General features: G+C 40.7%; 1 protein-coding gene across 1 annotated transcript in view; it reads right to left on the reverse strand.

Annotated features, from left to right (window-relative positions):
* The window catches only part of CAMK1D (calcium/calmodulin dependent protein kinase ID), a 643,088-nt gene that overhangs the window by 400,681 nt on the left and 222,566 nt on the right, over nt 1-19,841 (reverse strand). The window contains exon 2 of the mRNA XM_007935426.2: nt 6,106-6,237. Within this exon, the coding sequence (XP_007933617.1) occupies nt 6,106-6,237 (132 nt within the window). The remainder of the gene's footprint in view (nt 1-6,105; nt 6,238-19,841) is intronic.

A 19,841-nucleotide genomic window follows, 5' to 3' on the forward strand; every position in this document is an offset into this window, starting at 1 on the left:
ACTGTTTTAATTGAATTACATGTGTTTTTTCAAACTCAGTAAGGGTTTTCTAGGTAGCCAAGGGCTCTAGAATTATAAAAGATATACCTATTTCCCTCCTTATCATCATGTGGCTTTTACCTATTACTCTTCATACTTCCTGCCTATGTCCATAGTTCCAATGCTACCTTTTCGGAGAAAAAAGTCTCCCTATTTTAGAATATCACTTTCCAGGCAGATCAAGACCAATCCTTAAAAAGCTGTATTGGTGCCTGAGAAATACAAGTATCTGCTTTACCAGCTCAGCCACTTGCAGTCATTGGAAAAGTGGTTTTGTTCACTCTGAATCAATGAATTTCTATTGAAGCGTATGTTTCCCTGACACACACAATAAACTGGCACTTGGCAGTGATTTAAACAACTGAGCAAGGCCAGCCTGCCATCAGAACAAAGTGGCAGGAGCAGAAGCAAGCCAGATTTAAATGAGTTAATCTACACAGAAGCCTTTCTCTGACGGCTATTACTTTATATAAAACCAGCTGTCTTCTCCTTTGGCTGCTCAAGCTGCCGTCCTTCTCCTAATTGTATGCTGGGAAAACCATCTTTGCTCTAAGATAACCAGAATATCAAGCTACTGCAAGGAGCAGGCCTAGCCCTCCCCACCCAGGCCCTGGAGTCCCCCTCTCCCTGTGGCTAAGGTACTAACTCTCTCTCCTTCAGAAAGCCTAGACCCACCACACTTCTACCATCCAACCTGACCTTGGACCACAGGGATTCAGGAGCTCCATGCCAATATCCTAGCCTTTGGTGTCTGGTGCTTTCAGTAACTGTGATCCGCTTCTGATAATGTGCTCATTGCTGACTGGTGGTGACTTGACCAATCCCTACCCCAGACAGCTCAAGCCAGCCCCCTGCAATTGCTGTCCCTCTCCTTCAGCCAACCCTAAAGAATAAGCTTCTTGTTAAGCCCAGTCAGTGGCTAGTGCCTGCTCCCCAGTGATACACTGATGGAGTCCATTCAATTCCCCTCTCTGGTAATCTTAATTAATAAGAGACCCTATTTGAATTTGTTCCTCTAAATGAAACCTCCAACTTAAAGGAAACACTGTCTGGTGTGTGCATTTATGTGCATACACACACAAGTACATATACATCTGCCCATACTCCTGGACACAAGAAAAGCATCTTCACCTTCATGGAAGGTGACACCAGAAAGGTCAGCCCTAGAGCAGCTGTTCTCAATGCTGGGGTCAGCTGACTGTCAGAATCATGGAGGTGGGGGTGTTAAAAATTTCTGATGCCCACCATAACCTCTAATTCTAACTCAATTTGTCTTGGTGGGGGTCTTGGCATTAGTATGTTCTTAAAACCTCTGCAGGTGATTGTAATGTGCAGCCAGGGTTGAGAACCACGGCATTAGAGAGAAGAGGCAGACACCACTCAACTGAGACTCCCCAGTGTACCCAGAGAGATGAGAACATGAAATTTAAAGCAGTTCCTGCTTAGGCCCCTAAGGCAAGACAATCTCTATAACCTACAAAGTAATCACAAAGAGGATGCTGAATTCTGATACCATGCTTCATTCAGACCAAACCAGTTGCTTGAGTAGGTTCTAATTTATGGTGACCCCACATGTGTCAGGGTAGAACTGTGCTGCACAGGTTTTCAATGGCTGATTTTTCAGAAGTAGACTCCAGGTCTTTCTTCTGGGGTGTCTCTGGATGGATGTGAATCTCCAACCTTTCAATTACCAACTAAGTACACTAACTATTTATACCACAAGGAACTTTCAAAAGGTACTGCCATTTAAGCAGTACCTCTTTAACCAATGTGAACCTCAGTTTACCCAATGATTAATGAAAAGCAAGTCTACTCTAGATACATGTCTCCCATTTCCCAGCATTATGCACCTCTTTCCCTCTTCACCCCTCACTTTAATGCAGACTGTTTATATATTTGCCTTTCTACATCTCCAAAAGTGCTTTACGTATTGCCTTGAAATTGAGTCATTTAAGTAAATAATATCACAGAACATATAAGGTCTATATAACCCAACTCAAGATGTATAACAGTGATGTTGTTATATTCCATAATGTATAAAATACTCCATTTTTGAGACCACAGCATAATATTCCACCTGGAAAAACTCATGATGAATCGCAGAGATTGACAGCTCACTGAACACCACAGTCAGATTAGCAGCTCTCTCTGCTGCATGGCGACAGTCTACCATGATGCTTATCACTTTTCTTCCCTCTGAGCTTGGTTTAATGTCTACTTATCAAGTAGAAAATTCATTTTAGAACTATTTTCAGAGCAAGTACAAAGACTTCCTTAAGGATATATTAGCTACATTACTTTAATCCAATGAAATAAATAAATCTCTCACTCTGTAATAAACTTCACACGTAGGAAAGAAAACAGTTTCTCAAATGGCCCTCATTGGGTGAAAAATAAAGTGGGAATGTAATGACTAGGGACTGTGTGGCGTAATTCAGAGTAAAGCAGGTCTATTTGCAACCCCATCTACAACTATTTAGTTATGGAAAGTACCAGAAGAACATTTTTATGTTGTCTTGGAAAACTTTAACAGCCAGCAAGGCCAGATCACAACTGACCTGGATAGTCACCTGCCCATTGATTATCTTTACCTAGTCCCTCAAACTCAGCATGTCCAAAACAGAATTCATCACCTGTTCTCATGCTCCTGTATTTCTGGGCTCAGTTAATGAAGTCATTATCTATCTAGTCATCCAAGTCATAAGCTGATAGTTATCCTGGACTCTTATCTCTCCCTCAACTTTCTCCTTAATCCCACCAAATCCCCAAATCCTAAAGATTCCATTTTGTTCTTAGCATCTATCTCCTCCTTTCCACCCCCATAACCAGTTTCCATTGAGTTGATTCCAACTCATGGCTACCCCATGGTGTCAGCAAAGAACTCTACATTCCATAGGGTTTTCAATGGCTGGTTTTTCAAAAGTAGATTGCCAGGCATTCTTCCAAGGCACTTTCCAAGGTCTTCTGGGTGGACTTGAACCTCCAACTTTTTGGTTAGCAGCCAAGCTCATTAGCCATCTGCACCACCCAGAGACTCCTCCCATCCTCATAGCTGCTGCTCTAATTTGTCACTTCTTCATTTTTCACCTAAACTTCTCCAATGGACTCCAAACTCTCCCCGTATTAAGTTCTGTCCCCCCAATCTATTCTTCTAAGTTGGGCCACAATAATCACTATGAAACAAACCTGATCACATTACTCTTTTCATTAAAATCCTTCAATGACTCCCCACTGTCCACAGGACAAAGTTCTAAGTCCAAAGTATTGGATATAAGGCTCTCCATAATCCTACCTCTTCAACCTTAGGTGTCTCCATGCCTCATCTTAAACGTTTTGTCTGGGTTAGACGAACTACTTAGAGTTCCCCAGCATACCAGCCTGTGTCTGTCATCTCCTTACCTTTTTTGCGCTGCTCCTGCTGGTTGGAATATCCCTCTGCTTCTCTGATCCCAGCAAAATATACTCATTGTCTAGACCCACTTCCTCCATAAAAACTTTCTTCACTAAATCAAAAACCAAACCTATTGCCATTGAGTCAACACCAACTCACAGCAATCCTCTTAGACTGAGTAGAAGTGCCCCCATAGGCTTTCGAAGGCTATAATCTTTACTGATGCAGACTACGTTGTTCTCCCACAGAGCAGTTGATGGGTTAGAACTTCTGACATTTTGGTTAGCAGCTGAGTGCTTCACAACTGCACCACAAGGGCTCCTTCCTTTTCTCACCCCCTCCCAAGGAAGAACTAGGTGTTTCCACCTTTCAGACCCACCCCCTTTTCATACTTCTATCACAGCATGTATAACTTTATTAAATTCATTTAGTAACAAAACTGGGAACTCCATGAAGTCAACAATTAGATCTTATCTTTCAAACTGCATAGTAGGAATTTGATAAATATGTGCCTCAATGAGAGCATTCTAACATAGGCTTCAAGCTATTTTCTTTACAACTTATATGCTTTGCTTTCTGATGCTCATGATGTGAAACTGCCTCTTGTAAATCATTTGCAGAAGACCAAAAAATAAATTGGTACAAGGGATATATCACCTTTCACCCTCTGATAAATCATTTCTTTGTTTTTTATTTCTGGAAGAAGGGTCAAGACTCAAGGCATTCTAATAGCTAACAGGAAGGAACCACGGAAAGGAGTTATCCCAAATCCCTGGCCCTTCTTGGTTTTAAATGTCATCTCCCTGGAAGTGGTTATTATTTGAGTGAGGCACAGGGTGGAGATACTAATTAAAGCAGAATGTCTGTGCATAAACCAAGAATGAATTATAAAGTCTACATATATGACCCCTACTCACATATGCTGAAAATAACTCTAAGAATAGAAACTTGCTTTCCCAGCTTTTATTTCTAGGCCTATAAGGGAGTCACATAAATTTTAAGGTACCCCACTCCTCCCAATTCAGCAGAGGTCCAGCAGCCCACCTTTGATGGCTTGCAGCCCACCCATAATTCCATCTAAAATGTCAAATATCTGCATTGAGTCTACTACTTAATGTCACTAGTGGATACCCCCTTCTCCAGGCACTAATTTCATATCAGAAAATGAGCAATTTAAATAAATGTCTCATTAACATAGTGTTTTCCTGCTTGGTGCTAATGTACTCAGAGTAATTTGTTTTCCCAAATGCTCGTCGATATAATCATTTCATCCAATTCTCCATAGGACGATCTGAAACTCTTTGGTAAGATACTATGCAGAGAACCTAGAAACAAACCAAATGATGAAACAAATGAGCAAAAACCCTTCCACTGAAAAGCTGTCAAGACACCTTTGTCCTGGAACACATATCGCATATGCTGCAGGTTTTCTGTTTGGGTCACACAGAGGACAGAACACACTGTCCTGCTTCCCTCAGTGGTGCTGGTTTTGTACTCATGGTAGCAAAACACTGTTCAGCAGACATCGCTGTTCCCAAAGAGACAGGAAAGTGGGAGAGCTGGGTGTCTCAAAAAGAGAGGAGTGTGACATTTTGTTTTGAGGCCCTAGAAAATTTGTTCCCACTTGCTATGGGCTGATGCCAAACCCCAAAAATTTCAAGGATATTTCTAACATTTTTTATTAATAGTTACTCTTAAACTTTCCATAGCACATAATTCAGATATACTCTAAACATGCCAAAGTAGGTACCATATAAGGGTTTGTTCCCTCAAACCTTATGAGATATGGCAGAATGGCTTAATAATGATGATGGGGAAGAAGATGACAGATCATCTCTTGAGGGATGAAAATAGCTTTTCATGTGCTGTCATATTGGAGGGGAGAAGATTCTGATTTGTCCTATTACACATGGGGAATAAAACTAAAATTCATCCAACAACAAGTGAATGGATAAACAAAATGAGGAATATATCCCTACAAATGGAATATTATTCAGCCACAAAAAGGAATGAAGTTCTGATACCTGCTACAACCTGGATGGACCTGGAAAACCTGGTAAGTAAAAATAGCTAGAAACAAAAGGGAAACTATTGCATGATTCCATTTATATGAAATACCTAGAAGAGGCAAAATCTTAGAGACAGAAAGCAGATTAGAGCTTACCAGGGACTGTGGGGACAGGGAGGTAAGAGAGTTACTGCTATTTGATAACCCAATACAGAACCCATGGAATATCTGTTTGGAGTGATGAAAACATTTTGGAAATTGATGATGGTGATGGCTGTAAAACATTGGGAATACAATTAATGCCACTCAATTGTTCACTTAAAAATGGTTAAAATGGCAAAATTTTACATTAAATACATTCTACCACATTGATTTTTGTTTAAAAAAAAAAAAAAGTCAGCCTGATCTGTATGTTTTGAAGCAATAATTCAAATAACTGCCACAAGTGTTATATGAGATAAGATACATGAAAAGTACTATAAAAACACCATGTAAATGTTAACCAACATCAGCAGTGTCCCAGACCCTCTCTCCAGGCCAGGGTTCTAGTCGCCCTTTTTGACCTCTCTGAAGCCAGCCTCCTGGGGTGGGCTGCTCATTCTCAGTGGGAAGGGACATCAGCACAAAGGCAGTCAGAGCAGGAGGGCCCATTCCACCCGACACTTACTTTCTCAGAACGGCGATCTCATTCTCTATGCTGCTTTCTTTGCCCTTCAGTGCCTTCTTAGGGATACACTTGACAGCAAAGAGTTTTCCAGTTGCCCTCTCTTCTGCTAAAACCACCTCAGAAAAGGCCCCACTGTGAACAAAGAGGGAAAATAAGAAGTAGTTTAGAGTCTAGAGTTTTAGGTTTCACAATGGCTCCTCCAATCCTACTACCAAAGTTTAAGTAATAATAACAAGGAACTTAATAGCAAGTTTTGTTGTTATTTCTCACCCAGTATCATGTCCTACCAAGCTTCTTTACACAAAGATATTACACATACCCAAATACGCCTTCATGAAAAGGGACGAGTGGGTGTTTACATGAGTTTGACCTCCTCCCTGGGCCACCTACCATCCCTGCTGGACAGTGTGGTAACAGTCACTTTGGAGCAAACAAAACATTCCTAGAAAAGATTCCTGCAGAAAATGACTGTATCCATCTGATGTTGTTACTGCTCCCACCACCCCCCAAGTAGATCAGAAACTAATACTAAAATTTCAAGACTCCACACAAGCCCTTTTATCCAAAGAAATTTCAGCACACTTCGAAAACATTTATTTAATTCTCACAGATAGGTAAGAACATAATTACAGTGTGAGTTGATATAACATGTGGTATTGACATGCGATAATTGATTGGCGGGGGTACACAAGTCTTCAGTAAGCAATGTGTTTGTTTTTAAACTAAACAAACCAACAAAACAAAAACTACACAGCACTGATGCCCTCAGTAGGAAGACTTGCCTGAGAAAACAAGTTTAACTCAGTAAGAGCAGAGCAGCAAAGTAAACATTTTACCAGGGCACAAAGGACCAGGTCTTTCTCCTGCAGAGCTGCTAGAAGGGTTTGAACCACTATAGGTTTGAACTACCAACCTTTCAGTTAGCAGCCAAGTACTTAACTGTTGTGCCACTAGGGGCTCTCAGAATATCCCTAAGGACTTTGGGGGGGAGGAATCTCCTCACTCACTCACTCCAGTCTCTCAGCAACTTGGCCAATGGAAGCACCATACTCCATGGAATCACTGCCTGTCCCTAGGCCTTTTGGAGTTCCTCTTATTTCCTCAGAAGGACCAAGAACGTAAAGGAACTCAGTTTACAGGTGGTGATACGTGCTTATAATGTGTTGTTGTTGTTGTTGTTGTTATTTGCCATCAAGTCGGACCCGACTCCTAGCGACCCCTCCTTGGGTTTCCTAGGTAGTATCACTACAGAAGTAGATTGCCCAACCTTCCTTCCAAGGAGTGGCTGGTGGGTTTGAACCGCCAGCCTTCTGGTTAGCAGTCAAGTGCCTTAGGCATTATGCTACCAGAGCTTATAATGTAGTGATCACAAATCACGTATGTGTGAAACATGTACTGTGTGACCTACAGCTAAGCTGTACACAGCTTAAGGCTTATAAAAACTTCTGTGACAGAAACAATTTCTAATAGAATAAACCAGCTCCTTTCTGTAGACAACTGCTTGGCTGTGATAAGGTGCGGCATAGCCCCTTAGTTTCCCTATGTTAAGATACCTCAATGTGCAACCTTGATCATGAACCTATGAAGCAAGTCACACTGATACTATCTAGTTATAAACTATCTACTCTCTGAGAAATCCTTATTACGCAAAACCAGAGAGAATAAACCACACAAAGACCCTGAGCTTATGCTCTTTCAACAAGAACAAGGCAGCAACACTATCAGTCAAGTCTCTGACCCTCTCCAACAACTAAGGCTTTTTTGCTGGTGATTCTATCAGAGACTCTGCATGGTGCTGTCAACCTCAGACCCCAGCTACAAGGAATCTCCCCTAAGGATGAGGCACACGTCAGGCTTGGCTTCCAAGATGACTTGTTAAAAGTAAAAATGCCTGTAGGCTAGACCTTTGGATTTTAATTGTTAAACTAACTCTACCCTACCATGATGGGGCAATCTACTTCTGTAGTGATACCTCCTCGGAAACCCAAGGAGGGGTCACTATGGGTTGGGTCTGACTCGAGGGCACATAACAACAACAACCCTACCTTGATTCTCCAGGTCTAAATTAATGTCTTGGGGTCTTACCTGTGTGCTGTCGTGACTATCTTGCAATAAACTAAATGACTTTATACATGACAAATCTGAGCATTTCTATACATATTTTAAAATAAAACCCCACAAGGCACAGGTTTCTAGGGCCATGAAAAGTGCTGTAAAAATACCACACAAATGTGTTTTCTAAGGCCTCAGAAGGAAGGTTGGGCGATCTACTTTCATAGTGATACCTCCTCGGAAACCCAAGGAGGGGTCACTGAGTCAGGTCCAACTCTACGGCAATGTATAAGGCCTAAAAATAGGCATGCTAAACATGCCTTCTATAAGAAGAATTGAAGTCCTGATACACACTACAACACAGATGAACCTTGAAAACATTATACTGAGTAAAATAAGTTCATCACAAAAGGATAAACAATATGATCTCACTTATATAAAGTAGGCAAACAGATAGAAACTAAAGCTTATTCATGGTAACCAGGGATAGGAAGGAGGTGGAAAGGGAAAGTTATTGTTTAAGGGCCACTGAGTTAAGCTAATGGTCACGGAAAACACTGAAAAAGGAGAGTGACAATGTAGCAAAACATGAAGACTAATCAATGTCACTGAATTATACATGTAAAACTTGTGGAACTGGCCAACGTTTTGTTATATATTTTTGTTATATACCACAATTTCAAACAAAACAAAAAACAGACTTCTTCACAATTTTGGATTAGAGACAAGCTCTCCTGTATCAAAAGCAAAGCACTGAGGTGCCAAAGTCATTCTAATACCAGAGCCTGAGGGCCATGTTCTTCAGTCAATATCAAGGAGATGCCTAAGCAAGGAAAGCATAATTTTCTCTCTTCTTCCCCATCTGACAGTGACACACAATCTGTCACAAATCAAAGGAAGAAAAAAATATTTTTTAAAAAAATCCTTTCCAGTGAGAGGAATTCATTTCCACTTAGAGCATTTAACTTAGTCTTCAGGAGATGTTCCTACTGGAACATTAACTCTCATGAGAAAAGCTCATCTCTCTTCAAGGTCTGTATCTAATTACATAAACCTGAGGGGCAGACGAGAGTAATTCTACAAAATAACCAAATGGAAAATGTCAGAACAGGGAAATTCTGCTCAAATCCACAAATTATTGGCCAAGCAGGAGTCTCTACTCAGAATACCACAAATGCCTTCACATGAGTCTAACCCTTCTAGAACTAGTATTTTAGAATAGCAAATATTTAATATAAATAAATACCATATTTTTACCCAAAAAAAACATGAGCCCACCTTCTACATTTTTGCCAACTGCTCTCTTCCCCTGCAAGGTATTTTCCGTAAGCCCTATGCTAATTTTTTTTAACAGTTTGTTGTTAAAAAATAATAATAATAGCATAGTGTGCTTATAAAAATACCAAGGGGGGTAAGGGAGCTGTTGGCAAACAAACATAAGTAAAGCAAGCTCACAACAGAGCTATCACAGAGTGATATGTAGAACTAGACATTCCCAATGACACTTGGTGCTATGGATTGAACTGGGTCCTCCAAAATATGTGTTGAAATTCTAATCCTTATTCTTGCAAATAGGACCCTATTTGGATATAGGAGTTTTCTTTTGTTATGTTAATGAAGTCATGCCAGCATGCTGGCTGGTCCTAAACCTAATCACTTATGAATTATAAAAAGAAAATGGACACAGAGACACACCAGAGGGAAGACAAGTGCCAAGAAAGGCCCAGAAATGTCAGCAGTCACCAGAAACTAGGAGAAAGGCTCCCTGAAGGAACTGACACAGCCCAGACCTTGATTTGGATGTTTAGCCTCCAGAACTTTGAGAAAACAAATTTCTGTTCTTTAAAGCCACTGATTTGTGGATTTCTTTTATGGCAGCCCTCAGTAACTAAGACACTTGGACATTGCCAAATGCTTTCACCCAAAAAACAAAAAAACAAACTCACCCGTCAAGTCAATTCAACTCATAGTGACCCCTCCTTGGGTTGCTGGGGCAATATCTCCACAGAAGTAGATTGTCCAATCACTACAATTCACAATTACTTCAGAGAACACCCGTGAGCCCATCAACTTCCCTCTATCTCAGGGATAGATCAAGGTGGAGTCCCCTCCCAATGAGAGCTCTGGGATAGAAGAAGACCCTGAACAAGGAGGTACATGCTCCAAGAAGGGGAAACAAGAACTATATTAGAAAACAAGAAAAATCAGTGAGGGAAAAGTTTCTAGCATCACAGGTGATTGTATAGCAGGCATTCTACTCCTTCATTTTCAGTTTTCCTACTTGCCATTTTTTTTTCTAATGCTGAGGACACCACAATATTTTCAGTCTTTAGTTTGTCAGATTTATTAAGTCAATTTTTCAGAAGGAAGAGAAGCCCTTTAACAGCAGAAGTCAAGCCACCAGGGCCTAGTCCTAGAACTGCTCTCAGAGGTCTCCTTCTTCCACTCTACTTTGCATCCAACCAGGCTCCTCTGTCCTCAGAATCTATATGGGTGACAATAACTATTGCCAATGCAGAGGAGATGTTCTGCATAAAAGAGGACTCGATAAGAACAAAAAGAACCTATTTAAAAAAAAGAAAGAAAGAACCTCACTGTCATTGAGTCAATCCCAACTCATCTTGGGTTTCTGAGGCAGTATCTCTACGGAAATAGATTGCTCAATCTTCCTTCTGAGGAGTGAGTGACTGGTAGGTTTGAACCGCCAGCCTTCTGGTTAGCAAACAAATGCCTTAAGCACTAAGTCACCAGAGCTCCCTAAAGAACCTGTAAAGGAAAAAAAGAGAGAGAGAGAGAGAGAGAGAGAGAGAGAGAGAGAGAGCGAGAGAGAGAGAGAGAGAGAGAGAGAAGAGAGAGCGCTTCCTTGCTCCAGGGATCATTCCCTCTCTGGAAGACAAGTCATTTTCTGCATGAAAACAACCCCTTGCCCAGTGAGAGGGACTGAGTAAAGGGAGTGGGAGGTCTCAATCACAGCCACTTCTGCTGGGCTGCTGCAGAAAGTTGACATCAAGGTATTCTCGGCCTTTGTCCCTAACTGTAGGAAAGAGGGACTATGTGTGACCCCAGGTGAGAACAGGGCAATGGAGCATAGGCTTGTACCAAGCATCCTGAGCTAAGCAGCTGAAAACCAAAACCCAAACGCACTGCCACTGGGTTGATTCCAACTCATAGCAACCCTATAGGACAGAATAGAACTGCCCTCTAGGGTTTCCAAGACTATAAATCTTTATAGAAGCAGACTGCTTCAAGCTTCTCCTGCAGAGGAGCTGGTGGATTTGAACAACTGATCTTTTGGTAAACAGCCCAATACTTTAACCACAGCACCTACCAGAGCAGCTAAGGCCTTGACTACAGAAGCCAGCCCACAAGATGCCTGTGAAAGGACCCAGGGCAAGCCCTAGATGGACAATGCCCATAACTCCAGAGATCTCCATCAACAGTTCCTGAGTAGAACATAAAGCCAAAGCTATAGTCCCATTCTCTCAGAAGCCCACTTGGTTCTACTCAATCAGTGGCTTTGGCTGGGGATCCATGTACTAAAAAAAATCTGACAAATCTTTTTACTCATTACTTTCCTAAATAAATCATATGAATATCATAGGGTACCAACTGTTGTGTCCAACTTGATATTTACAAAATGGTTTGGCATATACTGGAGTCCCTGTGTGGTGCAAATGGTTAATGTGCTTGGTACTAACCAAAAGGCTGGAGGTTTGAGTCCACCCAGGGACACCTGGTGATCTACTTCCAATAAATCAGCCACTGAAAACCCTATAGAGCACAGGTCTACTTCAACACTCCCAGGGTCACCATGAGTCAGAGTCATCTCTATGGCAATCCATTTGGTATATATCAGCTAATCTATTTCACATAGCAACCCCACAAAGTATGCAGAGAAGTGACTGTCAACTCCATTTTGTTGTATAATACATTGAAAGTGTCCAGACTGTTCATTTATGAAGTTCATGAGATTCAGTGTTCATACCAATGAAGAAATTGAGGCTCAGTCATATAAGGGTCAGAAAATAAAGCTTAGGTTTCCTAACACCTCTCCCAGGCTGTTCTCAATGCTGAGCTGATGCTCACTACTGCTCTAAGAGCCATGAACATGAAGGCAATGAGGGATTAGACCTTGTCTTTGGGTGAGCTGCCATCACACTCAAGTGTGCAAACTGACCTTGCTTTATCATCAACTGGGAGCTCTGGTGGTGTAGTGCCTAAGGCTAACCAGAAGACTGGCAGTTCAAACCCACCAGCCACTCCTCGGAAGACTGGGCAATCTACTTCTGCAGAGGAACTGTCTCAAAAACCCAAGGAGGGGTCACTATGGGTCAGGACCTACTCCATGGCAGTGAGTTTGGTTTTAGTTTATCATTAACCAAGAAGCCCTGGTGGTGTGGTAGTTAAGGCATTTGGCTGGTTTGAACCCACCAGTCACTTGGCAGAAGAAAATGAGGCAGTCTGCTTCTATAAAGATTTGCAGTCTTGGAAACCTAAGCATTGCCCATCTAAGGCTTGCCTTGGGTCCTTTCACAGGCATCTTTTTGAGCTAGCTCCTTTTGTCAAACCCAATTCTGACCCATAGGTCAGAATTGACTCGATGAGTTTGTTTTGGTTTGGTTTGATCATTAACCTAGCAATGTGCAGTCATCTCCTTTAAGCTTTCCAAACACAAAGCTTTCTGATTTTCTTAAAGGATGTGAACTAGCATAAATTGTTACAGCTCTTACAATAAACAGAAATCACTTGAAGACACTTCCCCATTCCAAGAAAGCTAATTAAAAAAATAAATAAATAAAAAATAAAAAAACCTCTCATGAATGAAGAGTTTGGGCACTTTCAATGTAATTACACAACAAAGTGATTTGTGTATCTGTGTGTATGTGGGAGACAGTAAAATGGAAAGGAGGAAAAAAGGGCAGGAGGGGGACCACCTGGCAAGAAGGAAGACAATAAGGAAAATTATCTGAGCATGTAAAGCCTTCAGATAACTCAAGAAAATAAATTCCTAGGAACAAAAGCAGGGACAAAGAGTAACAAAATTTTAAAAAATACAAGGAGGTCAAAGCAGGTCACACTAAATCGACTATGAAATATGAGCATTGTACTGGGAGTTGAAAATGGAAGGTAGCACACTTCAGCCAGATGGAATTACACTTGTATTTTGAGAGAGGAGTCCGTATGGTGGCCTGCATGAGGCTGGCACCCACGCCCTGCTCTGTTCTCTGTCATGTGACTTCTCCCCACAACACTCACCCTCACCACGTTACTGGAACCAGGTTGGCTGTGCCTCAAGCAGCCTCTCAATTACCAAAAGCAATGGTTTCTCAATACTCATCCTTCTGGTCTTCTGTGTAACCCTGATGTCCTTGACCTCCTCCCTCCTAAAACTCTCATCTTGCTTTCTACACACAGTTCTCTCCTTCCACATTTATGACCATTCTTTCTTTATCTCTACCTGCTCCTCCTTCCACCAAACATCAGTAATTCCCAAGATTTCATCTCTAGCCTTCTCTTCTTCCTAATCTATGTCTTTCCCTGGAGAAAATCTTATTCACCTATTCCTTTATGGCTTCCGCTCCATGTATATCCTCATGGCCCCCTAGCCTTTCTCTGTATTGTTGTTGTTGTTGTTGTGTGCCGTCGAGTCGGCCCTGACCCATAATGACCCCTCCTTGGGTTTCCGAGGCAGTATCACTACGGAAGTAGGATTGCCCAACCTTCCTTCCGAGGAGTGGCTGGTGGGTTTGAACCGCTAGCCGTCTGGTTAGCAGGCAAGTGTCTTAGCTCCCTTCTCTGTATTAGTCTCCCTCAAATGTAAATGTCATCTTTCCAACTGCCAACAGACCTCTCTAGATGAAGCCCCTGGCCAGCATCTTAAGCATATCATAAAATAAAAAACATTAACTTCATCCTAAAACTTCTCTCACAGTCTCTCTTTCTCATTTCCACTAATCCAGTAACCCAGTCTATTTTACTTCCCTATCTCTCTCATTTCCATCACTAAGTGCTTTCAGGTCTTCTGCTGATAAGACTCAAATGCCCCTCTGCTCTTCCATCCCAACACTGCTGCTCTGGTTCAAGTCAGTGCTATTTCTCTTCTGAATTATTACTGTGATTCCCTCACTGATCTGCTGGCACAAACAGTTTAGAGCTTGGCTGGTAACTGAAAGGCTAGTGGTTCAAATCCACCTACTGGCTTCATGGGAGAATGACCTGGCAATTTGCTTCCACAAAGATGTGAAAATTACTTCTCTAAAACCAAGATGTGATTTCTTTTGCTACCCTTCTTGAATCTTTGAGGATTCATATCTACAGGATAAAATTTAAACTCCTTTAAATTCAATTATCAGTGGCATTCAAAGCTTGTCCCAACGTAACCCCAAAGTTGCAGGTTCATCTCCTTCTGTTACTATCCTCCCCCAGCACACACACTTCACCTAAACCCAATCACATCAGTCACCTTGCAGTTTCCCAAACATGCCTATGCCTTTTCATACTACTGGTCTTTAGCCAAGCTCTCCCCTTTCCTCAAATGCCATTCCTTTTTCTTTCATTTTGGGAAAATTCCATTCATTTTTTAAGGTTCAGCAGCTTGTGTGTTTCCCCCTTAGAAGATTTTCTCAATTGCCTACCACCCAGCCTGTGCATTTGGCTTATACCTACCTTACCACACTTACATGTTTCATTGTGTTCCTTCACGTGAGAGCAGAAGCTGAATGTCATTTTTCTTTGTGTCTCAACACCTAGTATTGTGGTATCGATTGATTTGTGTCTCATAAAAAGATAGTGAAATCCCATCCCCAAGAACCTGTGAACATGACCTTGGAAACCGTGTCTTTGAAGATGTCATCAGTAATATAAACATGAGGTCTCATTGAAGGAGCGTGGACCCTAATCTAATCTGAGTGATGTCCTTACAAAAGAGAAGATACATAGAGAGACAGACAGAGAAAGGGTGACCATATAAAGATGCATCTATAAGTCAAGGAACACTGAGGATACAAAAAGCTGGGAGAAACAAGAAAGAATCTTCCCTCAGAGACTTCAGAGGGAACATGGCCTGACTGTAGGTTGATCTGGAATCTCCAGATCTATGGCATAATAATTTCTATTCTTAAAAGCCACCTAGTTTGTAGTATTTTGTTACAGCAGCTATGGGAGATTAGCATCAACTTGTGCCCAAGGCAGACTTGATTATTAACATTATTCAGGGCTCTTCTGATCCCCCATAAAGCTTTCCATATTTCTCCTATGCTGTAGACCCCACATTTGGAAGAAAGGCCTAGTGACCTATTTCTAAAAATTCAGCCATTGAAAAACCCTTTGGAGCACAGTTCTACTCTGACACATTGGGGTCACCATAAATCAGAATCAACTCAGAGGCAACTGGTTTGGTTTTTTAGGTAGATTCTCAGAAAAAAATAAAAGTGACATACTCTAATAACCTTCCACTCAATGCTGAGAAAAATAGTATTATCCCTTTCTGTCCGTATTCCTCTAAATTTCTATGCAAGCCCATGCAGAAAGAACTTCAAAGGTTTCTCTTGAAGCATACAAATTCCTTGCATCCTTCCTGATATATTTTATACCAGGCACGTATTTTCTGGATCCTTAAATAACAGTCTACAGTTGGAGAATCCTGAGATAATTGTTTGTCTTGGCTGGTAAGAATATTAAATTTCTTAAATTATGATATATTTCTCCCTATAAACCTTCATACTAAACAAGTAAAATTTGGTAGGAAAGAGGAAGTCAGTTGTTTGTTTGTTTTTACTTTTTATTGTGATTTGGGTGAAAATTTTAAGAGCAAATTAGTTTTCCATTCAACAATTCATGTTATGTGCCGTCGAGTCAGCCCCGACTCATAGCGACCCCTCCTTGGGTTTCCGAGGCAGTATCACTACGGAAGTAGGATTGCCCAACCTTCCTTCCGAGGAGTGGCTGATGGGTTTGAACCGCCAGCCTTCTGGTTAGCAGTCAAGTGCTTTAGCCACTATGCTACCAGAGCTCCTAAACAATTCATACACATTTGATTTTGTGACATTCATTGCAATCCCCACTATGTAATAACACTCTGCCCACTTTCTCCCTGTGTTTACTGTTCCCATTCATTCTTTTTTCCTGTCCATTCCTGCTTCCTTAGCTTTATCCCTGGGCAAATGCTGCCTTTTTATTTCATATGATTGAGTGTGTGTGCTTCCCTAGCATTTCTGTTCACCTTATTGGCCTGTCTATTGTTTGGCTGAAAGTTGAGCCATGGGGATAGGTTCGGTTACAGTTTTGAAAGATAATTAAGGGCCACAGTTTGAGTGGTTCCACCAATCTCTATCAGACCAGTAGGCCTGGTCTTTTTTATGATTTTGAGTTTTCTTCCACATTTTTCTCCTACTCTAGCCAGGACTTCGTATTGTGAGCCCTTTCAGAGCAGTCAAAAGTGGTAGCTGGGCACCACCTAATTCTTCTGGTCTCAGGATCTTGGAGGCTGAGGTTGGTATGGTCCTTTAGATTAATTGTTTCCACGTATCTTTGATTTTCTTCACTGTTCTTGCCTCCAAATGAGGTGAAAACAATAGTTGCATCTTAGATGGCCACTCACAAGCTCTTAAGACCCTAGTCACTACCCACCAAAGTAGAATCTGGAACACTGTCATTGTGGGCTGTGTTATGCCAATTGACCTTGATATCCCCCAAGACTATGATCCTGAGCCCCCAGGCCCAGAAATTCATTCCCTTGAGGTGTTTGGTTATGACTCAGAAGTTTTCATAATTTTTCCCTGTGTGCTCTATTATATTCATAAATATATTTGCAGCATATATAAACATATATGTAAAAATACCTTCTGTCAAATGTACATATATTCATGAGATAGTCCCATCTGAGGAAGGCAGATTTTTACAGAGATGAAAGAAAATTAGAGAATATAAGAAGAAGAAAATTAGAGAATATAAGAAATAAGAATTCCAGTGTTTGGATAATTGCTTTTCTTCAGGTTGTGACAAGATGTTTATCTGAATTATAAAAAAAAAACATTATTCTATTAAAAGAATACACTGAGTTTCCGTCTAAATTAAATCTCTATGACAAATCACAGGAAAGGTCAAACCAAAAGTTTTTGTTGAAATGCTAAATATTTTCTGTACCTGAAGATAAGCTGTAAAAATTACAAAAGTTGAATCCTTCCTCCTTTTCTTCCACATTTCAAAGATAATCAAAGTATCATCTGGTGGCAGCTTACTATTGTAAGCCAGACACCCCTGAGGAAACAATCTTTTGAGAGCTGGATTTCCAAAACTAAAGAGAAATGTCACAGTTTCTATATTGACTAAAGAATTTGAAATAACTACTTATGCCTTTGACTTCATAAATGATGGCTCTAAAAGAAGCCTGTCTTGTTTTGTTTTACCTAGTCAGTTTTAAGAAACAATTTCTGGGCTTATTATGGTTGACTAACCAGTTGCCATTGAGTTGATTCTAACTCTCAGCAATTCTATGTGGATGCAAGTAGAACTATGCTCCATAGGTTTCCAAGAGCTTATTCTTATTTATTTATTTATTTATTTATTTATTTATTTTAAACTTACGTAGATCACCAGGCCTTTCTTCTGAGGCATTTCTGGATAGATTTGAACTGCCAACCTCTCATTATCAACCAAGAATGTTAACCATTTGTATCCCTATGGCACAAACTGATAGACTTACCAGTTGCCTGGAGTCAATTCTGACTCATGGTGCAACCTCATCGCAACCCTATGTGTGTCAAAGTAGAACTGTGCTCCATAGGGTTTTGAATGGCTGGCTTTTCTAAAGTAGATAACCAAGCTTTTCTTCTGAGGTGCTGCCAGATAGACTTGAACTTGCAACCTTTCTGTTAGTAGCTAAGCATGTTAAACTATTTGTACCATCCAGGTATGATAGACCAGACATTTTATAAAGCTTACACCCCAAAATATATACTCAGTCCTCTATGAGTAAAATGATCAGAATCCAACTGACCAATAGGAAGACAAAGAAAAGAACTGGGATTGCGTTCTGGGAATTCCTTTTCTTCCTGAGTTGTTGAAAAAGCAGAATAAAATCTATAATACACTGACTGAAAACAAACCTTTATGAGCTTTGTGAATTTCAGACAAATATTTACCTTCCAGTTGCTTAAAAAGTTCATAGAGCCATTCAGAGCAAGTTGTTGTTGTTGTTAAGTGCCACTGAATTGGCTCCAACTCATAGTAACCCTATGTACAACAGAATGAAATACTGCCTGGTCGTGCACTATCCTCACAATCCTTGCTATACCTGAACCCATCACTGCAGCCATTGTGTCAATTCATCTTGTTGAGGGTCTTCCCCTTTTTCACTGACTGACCCTCCACCTTACCAAGCATGGGTAACTCCAAATCTGCACCTATATACTGGAACCAGAACTCATAAACCAAGCCCAGACATGTGCTGGCTAACCTATGTACCCACTACTGATTTTTGCTATTAAAAGCAAAATGAAGAATCTATGGATTCTGTTATCCCAATTTCTGAGCATCTTCATCCCAAAGGTATTAAGAATGAATATTAGATAAACCAGTTGCCATCAAGTCAACTCTGACTCATGGCAAGCCCAGGTGTGTCAGAGTAGAAATATGCTCCTCCACAGGATTTTCAATAGCTCATTTTTCTGGAATAGATCATCAGGTCTTTCTTCCAAGGTGCCTCTGGTCTTCCAACCTTTGAGTTAGAAGCTAAATGTATCAGCCATTTGCACCACTCACTGGCTGACAATCACATGAAGGTACCCCCATGGAAATCAAGAACTCTACGAGTGCACCACCACTACCTCCACTAAAAATCAGTCATTCTCAGGACAACTGGGCACACACTGGCTGTTCAAAGAGCCTATAATTTAAAAATAAATCCTTTTCACACACAAGGGCAATTTAATCAAAAGTGGACAAAACTTTAGCCTCCAAACAACATACTGTGATACGTATATTTTAAGTGCTTCATAAATGTTAGTTAAATTGAATTGGTGGAACCTTAAAAAGACTCCTTTGACTTTCAAAAAGAATCAGGAATTCAAGAGCTGTCTTTTTGATTCATAACAGTACACTAAACCAACCACTCAGTAAAATTATATCCATCCCAAATTAGACCAAGAAATAATCAGATGGTGCTGAAATGATCTGCCCTATTAGCTTAGATTCAGCTATTATTGGATCATTGCCTTTTTATTCATTGCCTTTTCATTCCTTCTTTTTAGTCATTCTACATACAAATCAGATTGATGTGTGTTATTAACTATATTAACAGCATAGCCTACAGCCTACTGCCATTTTTGTACAATGAAACTGGGTTGACAGACATTACCTCCAGGCCTCATACAGTAAATTAACCCTTTTTGTCACCCATGGGACACATTGGTCACCAATACATTGGTCACCAATATTTTCAGGCTGTTAGTTTTTTTGGGAAGCTGCTATCCCAGTTGTAGTATGTGCTACTACCAGGCAGAGACATGTTTAACTACATGAATCTGAAGAAACAGGCCTCACTCTACCAATCCTTCTACCACAGTCCACCTGGGACATATGTGCCCCACATAATTGTATCAAAATCCTTAAAAGTGTTTTCAAAAAAAAAAAAAAAAGTGTTTGCTTTGATTTCAGCATGCCTTCTGCAGTAGTTAAGTTTATGT

The sequence above is a fragment of the Orycteropus afer genome, unplaced genomic scaffold, assembly GCF_000298275.1.
Source record: "Orycteropus afer afer isolate SDZICR_OR568_19922 unplaced genomic scaffold, OryAfe1.0 scaffold00028, whole genome shotgun sequence".
NCBI lineage: Eukaryota > Metazoa > Chordata > Mammalia > Tubulidentata > Orycteropodidae > Orycteropus > Orycteropus afer.